The sequence below is a fragment of the Pogoniulus pusillus genome, chromosome 3, assembly GCF_015220805.1.
Source record: "Pogoniulus pusillus isolate bPogPus1 chromosome 3, bPogPus1.pri, whole genome shotgun sequence".
In the NCBI taxonomy this organism is placed as follows: Eukaryota; Metazoa; Chordata; class Aves; order Piciformes; family Lybiidae; genus Pogoniulus; species Pogoniulus pusillus.
Window position 1 is genome coordinate 21,113,593 of NC_087266.1, and position 15,297 is coordinate 21,128,889.

General features: G+C 42.0%; 1 protein-coding gene across 7 annotated transcripts in view; it reads left to right on the top strand.

Annotated features, from left to right (window-relative positions):
- TNFRSF19 (TNF receptor superfamily member 19) overlaps positions 1 to 15,297 on the top strand; it is a 74,157-nt gene that overhangs the window by 12,946 nt on the left and 45,914 nt on the right. For all 7 annotated transcript variants that reach the window (XM_064171978.1, XM_064171940.1, XM_064171969.1 and 4 more), the window contains 2 exons: positions 15 to 103; positions 1,921 to 2,031. In XM_064171978.1, coding sequence (XP_064028048.1) covers positions 38 to 103; positions 1,921 to 2,031 — 177 coding nt within the window. In that variant the 5' untranslated portion in view covers positions 15 to 37. The remainder of the gene's footprint in view (positions 1 to 14; positions 104 to 1,920; positions 2,032 to 15,297) is intronic.

The following is a 15,297-nucleotide window of genomic DNA, read 5'->3' on the forward strand; positions in this document are numbered from 1 at the left end:
TTTTTTTATCCTAGTGAGGAAAGCTAAATTGTAAGACATGGATGCTAAAGGATTACAAGGAGAAGATAAAATGAAGATGCTTGTAATTTTACTGGCATATTTGGTAAGTTAATTTTTTTTTTTCCCTCAGGGTGAATGTTCTAAAAGTTATATTGGACATAGTAATGGTGTTTTTTCGTTTACACATTACTGCTAACACTGAAAGTCTTAAACACATATACACACACAATTGCATATGCATTTTATCAATTTTGAAAGTGAGCTGTATAGCTCTTGCTACTCCTTGCATGCAATTAAAACAAATTTACCTTGTGAGCCTTGTTATGGGAGAAGGATTAGGACAGAATATAGGTGAGTACATATCTGTGAAAGTGATACTGCTGCACTTCAGAAAGATGGCAGGAATTCTAGACAGTCTCCTAGTAGAGCATGCTATATACATAGTTTAGGGGTTTGGAATATTAGTTTATCAGCTGAACATAGCATAGCACATGATTATGTTGCCTACAAAGTGTACTTCAGTCTACTCTGGCTTGTAGAGACAAGCTCTGGTACTAAGAGTAATTAATGCCTAAGCTATCAGAAAGATGTTAGTCTCTCTGAAAAGACTAATGTGGAAAGTCAGACTTCAGTAGGAATTGTGGAGAGCACTTCTGTGAAAGAAACCTGCATGCAGACTTTTAATTTAAAATTGTGCTGAAGGCACTCACGGTGCTTATTAGTGTTCCTGGGTAGGATTTCAGTGATTATACTGAAACACTTTATGACTGATACTGCTGCTTATGATATTTCTTACTGTCTTGGTTCTAATTTAAATTTCCAGAGACTGAAATACATTTGATAGAACCAATAACAATTTTATAAAGTGCCCTTCCCTCTTCCCCCTCCTTTCCCAAAAGAAAGGGATTAGATGGAGAGAGAAAAAAGTAAGCACACCCAAATAAATTAATCTCACTCGATTTGGAAGTTAAAAAAGTTTAACAATAACTTAAAAGAGATATCTGAGGTAGGGAAGTTACAAAGGATATAGGGAAGGGAAAGCAAATACAAAATGTATAAATACAACCCAATTGTGTTGGTGGTGGCTTTGCCTGCCTCGTGGGTGATGGCCACGTGGTGAAACGAAGAGAAACCAGGAACTGATGGTGATGCTGGTAATCCTGGGGGCAAGGGGTGCAGAGAGTGAGAGTGAAACAGGAGGAAATCCCCCAGCTTTTATGGGACAGGAAGGGGGAGTGTGCTAACCATCACCTGGTGGTGTTGAGACCCACCCCTGGGGAGTGGTCAAGACCACCTAGGGTCAGGTTCAGGGTTACTCCTCCTGGAGGGTTAACCCTATACACTTATAACCTTAGTTTCTGATGTGGTCAGAAAATGTACTTAAATGCCTTTGAAAATGGAAATTGGATTGTCTCCCGTAACTTTTAAAGTGCATTCAGTTTATCCACATTTGGGATTAAATTATTAATTTTCATTGCCACATTTCACAGAATCACAGAAACATTCTGGTTGGAAAAGATCCTCAGGATCATCAAGTCCAACTGTTATGCCTTACTCTACAAAGTTCAACATTAAACCATATCCTCAAGCCCTACATGCAAATGACTTTTAAACACGTCCAAGGTCCATGACTCAAGCACCTCCCTGGGCAGCCCATTCCAATGCCTGGCAGCTCTTTCTGTGAAGTTCTTTTTTCCTAATGTCCAGTCTAAACTTACCCAATCACAGCTTGAGGCCATTCCCTCTTTTCCTATCACTATTCACCTGCGATAAGAAAACAGCAGCAGTCTATTTTAATAATGCTGAAAGTTATTTTTAAGACAAAAATGTGAATTTCTTGAATTTAGAGTTTATACAAATTATATGTTCGTTACAGATTAATTGTACTTCAATGTGTTTGCTTTTTCCTTCCTTTCTAAGCTAAGTAGAGTAATTTGTGAGACTGGAGATTGCAGAGAGCAAGAATTTAGGGACCACAGTGGAAACTGTGTCCTCTGCAAGCAGTGTGGACCTGGAATGGAGCTCTCAAAGGTAAGCAAATAATGCTTTCTTGAGCTTTTGTTTCCAATAAATGCATTTCCTTATGTATTTTATAAATTATATCTGTACTTCTTTTTAATGGGGGTGGGGGGAGAGCTGTTTCACCTTTTTACAGTGTTTCAATTATCATATTTTCTGGTTGTCTTTATATAAAATGCTTCATTCGGAACATGCTGATCCCATTAGTACAGTAGGCAGTACCATTAGAAGATTTGAGCATGGGATGTGCAAATTAAAATGATTTTTTTTTAAGGTAGTGCTACAAAGAGGAGAAAAGAACTACAGGGAATTAAGACTGAGTAACTTCACTGTGTAAAGGAGCATACAAGTTTCAAAATAGTGATTTGTGATGATCCCTGAAATGGGTGGAAGCTTGATTTTTAAAGTGCAAACTTTCAGAATCAGTTCTGTGTTTTAGGTGAAGTTGCCACTATGGACAATGTTTAAATATCTGTGCAACAACTTGTCTTAATAGAATGGTTTAGAGTCAAAGTTAGGGCATAAACACATGATAGGATTTAAGTAAGAACTAGGGTTTCCTTAGAATGATTGGATGATAGGTGATTGTTCGGTTTTCATTAGCTTAGTGGTTGGAGCCCTTTGTGTTGGAAGGCAAGATTCAAATGAGGCTCAATTTCCCTGTTTTACAACTTATTAAAAATGTAATAAACCTAATCCATATCTTTATGTCATATAAAGTATCTGAGAGGGTTGAGGCCAGAAAAATACATGGTAATATATAGACAGCACATGAGAAATCCTTATTAATATTGTATAGAAAGAAAGATGGTTATTAAGTCTTATATAGATGTTTTATGCTTTAGAATTGCACATCTTCCAAATCCCCATAAACGTTTTGGAATTAGAAGGCTTTTTAGGAGTGCAGAAATGAATTAGTGCAGGTGAATGGGGTTGTAAACTGGAATACAGTAGAACTAGAAAGTTCCACCAAAATTCCAAGTCTGAATCCAAGTCACAAGGGGGAATGTTAGTTGCCTTCAGCATGAAAAAAAATAGGTCCTTTATAGGAACAAGAGCAGAAAACAATGAAGGAATATACTGAAATGGGATGGTCTGGTTTCCCCAGAGCCTAATTTTCTCCAGGTTGAAACAGTCAGAGCTGTTATGACCTGTCCCCATAGGGGAGGTGCTCCAGCCCTCTAATTGTCTTTATGGCCTTCCTCTGAATGTGCTCTAGCAGTTCAATGACCTTATTATGCTGTGCACAACAGAACTGGACACACAGATGGGGTCTCAGGAGAGCGGAGTAGAGGGGGAGAATCACCTCCATGCTGGTCACACTTTTTTTGATGCGGCTCAGAATATGGTTGGCCTTTGGGCTATGAGCACACATTTCCAACTCATATTGAGTGTTTTGTTAACTGATGTCCCCAAGTCTTCCTCCTCCTCAAGGCAACTCTTGAGCCACTCCTTTCCCAGCCTTTCTTTGTGCTTGAGTTGCACCAACCCAGGTGTAGAACCTTGCACTTGATCTTGTTGAGGGATACACTAACTTAGTTACTGAAGGTGGGAAAGACAACAGATGGAGTTATGCATCATGGTGAGACTGGATGTTCTGGGGGAGCAGGTGTGTCATGCTAGCAGTGTGAAGATGGGTCAGGCAAAAGAGAAAGCGCAAGCTGGTAACACGATGGGTAAGCAGAATTGTCAGGTCTCATGTATAAGCATTAGACTCTTGCCTGGAACACAAACCCTATGAGGAGAGGCTGAGGGAGTTGGGGTTGTTTAGCCTGGAGAAGAGAAGGCTCAGGGGTGACCTCATTGCTGTCTACAACTACCTGAAGGGAGGTTGTAGCCAGGTGGGGGGTGGCCTCTTCTCCCAGGCAACCAGCAACAGAACAAGGGGACGCAGTCTCAAGTTGTGCTGGGGAAAGTATAGGCTGGCTGTTAGGAGGAAGTTCTTGCCAGAGAGAGTGATTTGGCATTGGAATGGGCTGCCCAGGGAGGTGGTGGAGGCACCGTCCCTGGAGGTGTTCAGGAAAAGCCTGGATGAGGCACTCAGTGCCATGGTCTAGTTGACTGGACAGGGCTGGGGGATAGGTTGGACTGGATGATCTTGGAGGTCTCTTCCAACCTGGTTGATTCTATGATTCATTGTCCAGCTACTGTATTTACATCTTGCCCATTGTTAGTGTAAAACTGTGACCTAGACATAACAATGCCAGATAGGGCCTTAAGACATAAGAGAACTAGCTGCCAAGCCCATTGCCTTTGCATATAGAAGGACAAACTCTGTTTTGTACTCTTACTGATAGAGTAAAAAGGATGATAAAGACAGAATTTAGAGTGTTACTGAGGAGGAGTGAGGTCTAGATTTTGGGGTTGCTTTTGTAGGCAAGTGTGGTATGTAGATCCAATGGGGAACTGAATGTTATTTTTGCAGCTTTTTCAACATGAAACATTACAGATCTGGTATGTATATGTGTTTAAACAACAGGGGGAAACAAGCTCTGTCTGGGGCATTGTATGTTTTACTATATTCAGCCCTTGGAAAAAAAATGCAGAAGTATTGTGGTTTGTGGGTGGTTTGAAGTGATGTACTGAAATTGAATGATACATTTTTCCCTATCAGTCCACCCCATGTAGCTAGCATTTGGTGTGTGAGAACAGTAATGTTTAGTCTTGCACTTTTATGGGGTTGCTTTCTATGTTAGGCAGCATTAAAGTTTAGTCATACAAACAATGTGGCTTAAATAGATGTTTGACAGTGACTAACAGTATGGATATGGTTTTGTTTGGATGGTTTGTTGTGTGTGTTTTGTTGGCTTCTTGTTTTCAGATTGGCTTTAAATTTGAGGATTGAAAAGGTTCATGGAGGTGTTTCAGTTTACAAAGGCACTTACAAATATGGCACTCTATAACAGAGGCCCTGCTAAAGCAGTGTTATATGACTGATGTTACCTACTTACCTAGTTGTCAAAAATCCAAAAGCATAAAAATCAATGCACTCAATCATCCCACTTTCAATTTAGTAAAGAAATGCTAAACTACTCTTGCAAACTACAACCTTCCTATTTTACACTCTTCAGAATATGGTTTTATTTTGACTACTTTTGTTCATAGTCTGATACTTTTTTTAGAACTGTTTTTTTCCTGAAAATATGAATGCTTGATTAATTTCAATGCAATTACATTACCTATGCAATTACATTACCGACAAGGAGAGGCTGAGGGAGCTGGGCTTGTTTAGCCTGGAGAAGAGGAGGCTCAGGGGTGACCTCATTGCTATCTACAACTACCTGAAGGGAGGGTATAGCCAGGTGGAGGTTGGCCTCTTCTCCCAGGCAACCAGCAATAGAACATGGGGACACAGTTTCAAGTTGTGCCGGGGAAAGTATAAGCTGGATGTTAGGAGGAAGTTCTTCCTAGAGAGAGTGATTTGGCATTGGAATGGGCTGCCCAGGGAGGTGGTGGAGTCACCGTCCCTGGAGGTTCAAGAAAAGCCTGGATGAGGCACTTAGTGCCATGGTCTAGTTGACTGGTTAGGGCTGGGGGATAGGTTGGACTGGATGATCTTGGAGGTCTCTTCCAACCTGGTTGATTCTATGATACTACATCTCTCAGAATAAAGAAGCTTTCAAATATATTTTTCTTCTACTACACTGGAACTGAAATAACTAAATGGATTTTGCTCAAACAAGTGTACATGGAAGCATAATTTCTTTCATAAATAGAGGTGTGGTTGTCTGAATCATAGCAAAGGATGTGATGCTTTGGCTGTTAATGAAATGCAGTTGAATGTAGCCTTGCTGTACTACAGCTTGAAGCAACAAAGTACGTTAAGTCAAAGGTCAAAATGCTAAGGGGAAAAAAAGGATTTAATGATACACTTTAAGTGATTTGTACCACAGAGGGAGTTTTGTTTGCTTGATTTTTTTTTTCCAATGTGTGAGAAAGCAATGATGCAATTGTGCTGTAGTTTAATAACAAATAATGTGTCCATTTTCCTATGAAATATGCTTATGGATAAAACTACATGGACTGCTGAATGTGTGTGCATGGCACTAAGTGACATTTTGCTACCTATATAGTAAAATGCAATGTTATCAGTGGGGTTTTTGTTTGGTTCCCCCCTCAAAGTGTTTAAAACAACAGACAAATTTCCTCTTTATGTTAGTAATGCAAAAACTTGTCCTATATTGTTGATTGCAGAAGGCCATCTATGGGATTATGCCTCAGTGTACTATATGAATGGTTGATGTAAATATGTCACAGATCACAGAATTAACCAGGTTGGAAAGACCTTTGAGATCATTGAATCCAACCTATCACCTAATCCTGACTCCAAATTCACACTCCATTACCACACCAGAGCCATCTTTGGTGAGCATCAGCTCAACTAAAGCTCTCCTGATGACATGAAACATGCTCAGGATGATTTTCCTAGAAGGATCACTAAGAAGAGTGCAGGGCTGTGCTTCCCCCAAAAGAGCCCTGAAATGGTGGTCTCTGTTTCCTTCTCTTGAAACTCAGTTCAGGTAGAACTTAAACTGCTGAGTAAGCTGAAGGAGGCAGATCTATTGTCAAGGACCACAGAGCTCTTGTTTCATTCTTATTTATGACAAATTACTCTAGTTATCTAAACATGTACATATCTTTCTTGTTAGTACCGACTATACACAAGTAGGAATTGTGTTCCTTTCAAAAACCAAGTGGAGTTCATAGTAGAGTAGTGTTTCTATGAAACACTATGAAAGGAAATTTAAAGTTCTCAACATGAAAATTAAGATAAATATCATGGTGCAGATGTGTGTTATGAATCAAATACATTGCCACTGAATTGACCAACAACTAGTTTAGAGCATAAGTACATGTCTGTGTGTACTTTCTTCCTGTTGCCTTTGTTAAATTGGGTAGGTGGTGAACATCAAAACTAAAATGTCTTTTAATTGTGGTATATTTGTAGTTTGATTCATTTTTGTTTATTTTAAAACTTTGATAGTAGTTTTATTGTGGATTTATAAAGCCCAGTTAAGCCAAGAATTATTAGTTGTCCCTACACTTAAGGGAAGACAGTAACATGTAAATATCGGACTTGAGAATCTTGATACAGGCTGCACAGGTGGCTTAAGGTATGGTTAAAAGCCAGTGAAATTAGGTCCTGTGTGATAGTCCACTCTGTCCCCATGTTACCAAACACACTCAGATACACCATAGACTTGCATGAACAGTATGGATAAATGTGCAGAACAAAATACCACCTCTGCAGAGCAAGTGTGTGTATATATGCTTGTTTTTACACCTATTAAGTTATATATGTGACCTTTGTTGCTGTACTATGTGAGCACTTCACAATAACTTTTTGTTGCCTTTTTTAACGGATGCATAACACACTAAGAAGCTGACTTGCCTGTGTGGTAATGCAGGAAGCTTTTGGTGGAGTAGACAGAGGTCACAGGAGGCAACAAGAGGACGGAGGCTTTCTCTTCAGTGTATCACATAGACAAGACAAGGGGCAACAGATGGAAGTTGCACCAGGAGACAAGTTTTATCTCTATATGATAAGGAAATTATTTACAGTGAACTGTACAATGAACCATTCACTGGAAAAACCACCCCAGGAACATGCTAGAGCCTCTATCCCTGGAGGATTTTAGAATGCAACTAAACAAGGTGCTGGATCAGATCAGATCAACTCTCTGTCCCATGAAAGGTTGAACCAGATGTTCTATCAAGGCTCCTTCCAACTTAGGCTGTCCCATGATTCTATGACAAGTATTTTATTTGTAAGCTAGTGCTCAGTCTATTAGACTAAACTTTTTGTCTGTAGAGAAAATGTACTGCAGACACCTTTATAGCATGAAACAAAGAAAACCACCACAACAACAAAACTCCAAGCCTTATTTCATGTAACTAGTTCCAAGTCGAGAATATTCTTTTCAGCTTTTGCTGTTGCAGTTTAGTGGGGCTCATTTCTTCAAGCATGTTTTTAAAGTATTTCTTCCTTAAAATAGGAAAAAACAGTACACACTGAACTTCTCTGATTCCCTGTAAACTGTTTTACCATCAGCACTGCAGATCTTGTGTTAACTTGGAACTAAAGTCCATTGATCACTTACATTGATTGTGTTTTCTGTAAAGTACTTTTGACATATTGCCATCATAAGCTGACTGTTATTGTATCAGTAATTTAGCACTGATGGTGAAGGGAATGAAAGCTGTTTCTCCTGTTGGCTTCTGTTCTTTAATCTACATCGCCTTTCCTTCTCATAAGCATGTCCTCTATAGTGTTTGTAAAGTCTTTGAACCACTGTTTGCTTTTGAACATGTGGAGATTTTGTTTGGGGTTGTGTTTTGCCTTTTTTGTTGGGGATTTTTTTAAACAGTGCTTTCTTCTGTAGTGGGAGACTAAAATGATTGTATCAGTTCAGAAGACTTTGCTTTGTGGGGCTCATTTCACTATTTCATTTACATTCATTTGTAGGGAAGCAAAGGATCTTGTAGTTAAGCAAGGAGGGCCAACCAGATCCTGGGCTGCATCAGATGAAGTGTGGCCAGCAGGTTGAGGGAGGTGATTCTCCCCCTTCACTCTGGTGAGACCCAACCTGGAGTACTGCATCCAGTTCTGGAGCCCCCATTACAAGAAGGATGTGCATGTGCTGGAGCATGTCCAAGAGAGGGCCACTGGGATGATCAGAGGGCTGGAGCACCTCTCCTATAAGGACAGACTGAAAGAGTTAGGGCTGTTCAGTCTGGAGAAAAGGAGGCTCCGAGATAACGTTATTGTGGCCTTCCAGTATCTGAAGGGAGCCTACAAAAAAGCTGGGGAGGGACTTTTCAGGATATCAGGGAGTGACAGGACTAGGGGGAGTGGAGCAAAGCTGGAGATGGGTAGGTTCAGGCTGGATGTGAGGAGGAAGTTGTTCAGCATGAGAGTAGTGAGAGCCTGGAATGGGTTGCCCAGGGAGGTGGTTGAGGCTCTATCCCTGGAAGTGTTTAAGGCCAGGCTGGATGAGGCTGTGGCCAGCCTGCTCTAGGGTAGGGTGTCCCTGCCCATGTCAGGGGAGTTGGAACTAGATGATCATTGTGGTCCCTTCCAACCCTGACTGATTCTATCATTCTGTCTTTCAGTCTTTAAGTGACTTCAAGCTGCCAGTGCCTGAGTAGTCAGTGTGAACTTGTTAGTAAGAGCTTTTTTTGTCTGTCTTGATAGTAATATGTTTCTGTATCAGTCCAACCTTACATATAATTTAAATTTATATAAATCACAATTAATTCAGAAAAAGTAAACTGAGATAGTTTGGGTTTCTGCCTTTTCATGTAAACGTTGTACAAAAACAAGATTCCTCTTTCCAGTTATTTCACAACAATACACCTTTTTCTAAAAATATAAAATCTGTAACTCTCTGTAGCTTCCATAGATTGATGTGTTTTGGTTTTTAAAAAAACACTTACCTCTGAAAAAGCAATCTGTATCTCAGCAGCATCAAGCTTATATTGAAAATCTGAACTTTAACAGCACTTCCAGGCTGTTTATGTCAGCGTTTGAGGTTGTAGCTCAGAAACATGGAAATGAAAATCATGGCAATAGTAATTTTTTTCCACAGTGCCCTACCTGTGCAGCAATGCTGATACAGTAGATTTTAGGGTGTACTATCAAATAGATCAATTTTGACCTGGATCAATCCCATGGTCAGATTTTCAGCTCAACCACATAATCAGCCATGTCAGTACCATCAAAGACGATTTATGACAAGAAAGAAGAAGCAGAGATGAAAGGAAGAGAGTGCCTTAAGACAGTATTGCCAGCAAGTACATGGTGATAAATACTGTCACCAAGAGACTGGTGCTGTGAGATGGAAGAGGCTTGATGGTTGCTAAGACTGGGATGTGTATCATAGATCGCTTCTTGCACCAGGGGTATGATGAAAGAAAAGGCGACCTGCATCTTGGCTCAGAACAGGAGTTTTGAAGTAAACAGGAGGTACTGTTTGAAGCTGCTACTAAGCATCACAGTCCTTATACAGAACATGAAAGATGAAGTGCTGTCTGAAGTGTCCCAGTGAAGTTAGTGAGAGTTTATGCTACCATGTTTAGTAGTCACTCTGTAACTTCAAAGCAAGCCAGCTTACTGCGAGGAAGCCTGCTGTATTTCTGCTCAAGAGAGGCTAACATGTTTCTGTGTCAGTCTCCTGCAAGCTGGAGCTGCTGCAGGTAGGCATGTCAAATCTTACATGCTGAGCATGAAACCTTGCACTTTGCCACAGCAGCTAAATCAAACATGCTTGCAGCATGCTGTAGCAGCCTGTCCTGCTCAAACTTTTGCTGATAGATAGAGGTGATGATTGGGGTTTAGATGAGACAGATCCACAGCCTTACGGTACTTCAGAAGCTAAAACTGAGTGCTGTTTAAGAAATCCATATACTCAATGGTATTACTAAAAACTTCATTTTGCTGCACTAGTGTACTGTCTCAAGCCATTACATGACCTAACATCAACTAGAGGGCTTTTTCTCAACAATCTCCAGGTATTGTTACAAGCATCAGAGCCTAGGTGGAACTTCTCTGTGCTGTACTGTCTAGGCACGTGTAAGTTGTGGGTAATCAGTGGAGCCAGAAGCATTCTAAAATGTACTTGAATATTATGATCTTAATAATGCCAGAAAGCATTTTTTTAAAATTAAATTTGAGGTTATTTTAATTAAAAATATCTGGTTTAGTGTTCACTTCTTTTTCTGTGTTGCATTCAATGTTTAGGGGAAAACCATGCCACTTAACTCAGTTACTCTTCATAATCTGCTGTACATTTGGGCATTTTGTCTGAGTGTTTGGCTAGTATACATCTAAAGAAAATGTTAACACTGTCAAGGTAGTGCTTTAAGAAGTGTCTGTATTATTGCATGTATTTATTTTTTTTTTTTTAAGCTTGAAACTAAATTGTGAGTTTAGTTTACTGCAGCTTCCAAGGTGGCCTTGGCCAGTCATGTCCTTTGATGTTGTAGTGAAACCCACTTCTAAACAAAGTTGTGCTGGGGATACATACATGAAAGCTAATGAGATGCCACAATACTGTGGTAGTGAAAGCTGTGCAAGCATCCAGGAGGTAGAAGTACACTTGAATTTTGAGGATTTAAATTAATTCTAATGCCATTTTCTGAATCAGTATTTTGGTTTTAAGGGCTTGCACTCTGTATCAATTGAGAGTATGCTACACTATAGGAGATAACAAATATAACATACACAGCCTTTTTTTCTTCACAAAATGGCTCTTTGGAAAGGTAGCAAATTGAGATTGCAAGTTTTCTGCAGTCGTGGAGTGAACTGCCACAGGAGATGAGCTGTCTTTTAAAATTATGGATGGGAGGATGGAAGGGATGAGAGGAATTGGAAACTATTCAGATCTCATCAGCCATACAATGATAGCTTAGCAAATAGAGCGCCAGGAAGACTGATCCACATCAGTTTTGCACATGTACTGATGCCAGATGAACAGTCAATTGTTTATATCTTTGTTCTGCTAAATTATAAAATCCAATATTTCAAAGGTTCTAAATCATATCTTTCAGTTTGGGGAATGTGGTTACTTATGAGCACAGAAATGTTTCTGCCTGATTTACAAGTTCGACTATACATTTGCTCCTACCAGGCAGCTAGCTACCTCAAATGTTATGTCAACATAAAAAATACATATATGAAGTTGTAGTTCTTAACAGATTGTATATGTAGAATTTCTAGCAAGGACTTAGAAGCCATCTTGGAAAAAGACTGGGGACTGAACTCCTTGGGCAAAAGGTCTGGAGCACAACTATGAGGAGCAGCTGAGGGAGCTGGGGTTGTTCAGCCTGGAGAAGAGGCAGTTCAAGGGAGACCTTAGTGTTCTCTACAACTACCTGGAAGGAGGTTGTGACCGGGTGGAAGTTGGTCTCTTCTCCCAGGCACCTGGCACCAGAACAAGAGGACACAGTCTCAAACTGTGTCAGGGGAGGTTTAGGCTGGATGTTAGCAGAAAAATCTTCACAGAAAGAGTGATTTGCCATTGGGATGGGCTGCCTGGGGAGGTGATGGAATCACCATCCCTGGAGGTGTTTAAAAAAAGATTGGATGTAGTGCTTAGTACCATGGTTTAAGTTGACTAGATGGTGTTGGGTAATATGTTGGACTTGATGATCTCAAAAGTCTTTTCCAACCTAGTTAATTCTGTGATTCTGTGGCTCCATGTTACAAAGAACCACTAAAACGTGGCTGTACATCCAACTACAGCAAAACAGATCTGAGAGCTAGAAGCAGCTTACTCAAGCTTTGGTAGTTTGGGCCAATGAGTTGAAGGCATTTAATTCTAACTTTATTTCCTGATGTTTGCTTAGTTGTGATCAGAAACTTCAAAAGTAGTCTGGAAAGAAGGTCTTATAGCTAAGTTAATTTAAGCCTTGTCTTTAAAAGTTTACTAGGACTTTGGAGTGACTAATTCCAAGTGATTTATCAAAAGATCTGAATATACATGGCCTTAAAGGTTCTATTACATAGCTCATTAACACAACTCTTTGGATTATTTAAATGAACAGTAGATATTTAGAAACAATATGGTAAGGAATCATGATATTAAAAGAAAAAGTTTATTTAGACCTAGAAAGAGCAAAATATCTGAGCAGAATTGAATCTGGTAACAATTAGTTACCTGTGGTAATTATGTAATTTTGTTTACAGTTTCATAGACAACCTGCAACACAACAAGGGGACACAGTCTCAAATTGTGCCAGGGGAAATATAGGCTGGATGTTAGGAGGAAGTTCTTCACAGATGTTGCGGAGGGCAGTAATAATTCGTGGCCGAGTCGAAAATTTATCAAAAATAGATATTTTTTATTTTTACAAACCCGCCCCCACAACTATATATACAAAGATTAATTTCGTTTGATAAACAGGTTCAGTTGCATGAGAATTCTACGAGGATACCATTAATAATCTGACTATATATATTTGGAAGTCAGTTTTTGGAAAAGGACTCTGCTATTAATTAATAGCGGTTTCTTACTAAATTAAGCTAAGCCAAATAACTCACTCAGGCTGGCTCGTGCGGTCTGTCTTCCTCCTCCAGCGGCTACAGGAGTCGTTAAGGGTCGTTAAGGGTCGTTAGGCAGACAAAGGTGTGCCTAACACCAAGGCAAGTCCTTTGGTCTCTCTGCAGTCCAGGCACAGGAGAGTGAGCGAACTCGTCCAGGCACACGCAAAATCCAAAGCGGGAACCCCAAAGGCGGGAAGACCCCCAATATTTATAACCTTGGCTAGACAAAGGGCAGAGTTACCACACTTTAGGCGCGAAAGCGCACGGCCAATCCCAGCCTGGCTCCAGCGCGGGAACTCACGGGGCAGTCCCCGCCCCCTTCACGGCTGCAGGGCAGGCGAGGGGGGGGGAAACCAGGCGGCTTTTCCCCTTTCCCCCCGAAGTCCGGGCAGGAGAGGAATTTAGGGGTACAGGACTCCAGGACATCCCACCCCGGTGGTAATGAGCATCTTTGTCTAGAACTTGAGTGAGAGGTGATCCCCCTTCAATTTAGGAACCTATTAATATATATATATGGCTTAGCCTTTTCCAACATTAACAATAGGTAACACATTAATCGCCCCAACAATATTTAACAATACTTAACAAGGCTTAACAATAGCCCAAACAGTATTAATAAAGCTACACAGTCAATTTGAAGATTGCTCTGTTCCTGGTAGAGCAACCAAGTTCATGGCAGAGCCTTAGATGCTCTGAGTCCATGGCTGGAGGTCACAGTCCGTGGGTCCTGATGCCATCATCCACTGGCCACCCCGGTGATATGACTCCATCTGTAGCTGGTTCTCCTTTTCCCAGGTGCTGGTCAGGTGGTCAGGAACTGGTCCTCTGCCTCGGCCTTAACCTGTAAGGAGACAAAACCTGCCTCGGCCTATAAAGGCCAGGCTTAGCAATTAATAGTTGGGGACGATCCACCGTGCACTGATCCGGTGGCCTTTTGTACTGGGGCAGGTGGTCAGTGACCACGTGGCTCATCTAGGCAGCAGGTCTTTATTCTGGGGGCTTCTGTAGCTCTCCCCGTGACTGCTGACTATTAAAAGCTGCCGAGCCACTATTACACTAATTCAGTGTTTTGCCTCCCGTGTGGGAGACGAGAAAGGGTTAACCTTTCTGTCTGGGGACGAGCTGCAGTTCCCAGCGGGGGGGCTGCCGCTTCTGGGCGAGCCGCTCTGGGAGCCACCGCTGGGCGTTCCGCTATCGCTGGCCCTGAGCTTCTCGCGGCTGCCTCTGGATTTTGCAGCCGATTTCTGAAGGCACCGCACTAGATCCTTCAGCTGCCAGTCTGCCAGCTGCCTTAAAACAGTTTTTGGTACCCCTAAAGTCAGGGCTTGTCTATACCAGCTGTTCTTTTCTCTGGGTCTCCAGTCACTCTGTTGGTCTCTGCCCCTTCCCCTCGGGGAGAAGCCTGAAGGACCGGTCCCCCTGGGGGGGCAGTCCTGCACTGGCCGGACCTGCCTGCGCAGAGTCCTGGGATTTTCTGGGGGAGAAGCACGAGACTGTCTCTCCCCAGCCCCTTTTCCTTCAGGAGACCCAAACCCAAACTGCAGCCCATGGGCATTCAAGTCAGTTAACAGTTCAGCCCAAGTCATTACGTGCTCTTTAGCACCATCGTTCTCTGCATTTTTTCCAAGCACACGTTCAATTTTCTCAACATTCTTCATTAGTTGGATTTGCAGAGTTGCTGGCAAACCCTTCATAATAGGGTGCAGTCTCTCCGGGTCCACAGGGGCATAAAACGGGCAATCGTAATGTCCCTTATCATAGATAGCCTGGACACAGGCAAGTCTGCGGAGAGCAGTGATGAGCTCAGAGGAGCTGGTGACCCGTAGTTCCGTCGGCTCCCCCCGGTAGGCTGGACGGACACTGCTTGCCCAGTAAGCTATCCGAGCGGTGAGGCTGTGTGTCCCCTCGGGTTCACGTGTCAGGAACACATCGTCCCCCCAGTCTCCAGCAGCTTCCTGCGAGTCTAGAAGGACCCGGTCCCCACCGGCTCGGGACACTCGATACACATAGTCAGCGACTGAGTCCCCAGGATCTCTCGCATATTTGACTTGTAAGTCACTGAGCTGTGCGTCTGTGAACTGCTTTTTGATCACGGTGGTCCCTGCAGCGCCTTTCCTGCCCTTCACGGACTCAGTTCTTATCACAGGCAACACGTGCCTCTGCACCGCGGCGCCCTCCTCACCGGAGCTCTCTTCGCCGCTAGCTACGGGAGAGTCCGGTCGGGACCTGCGCTT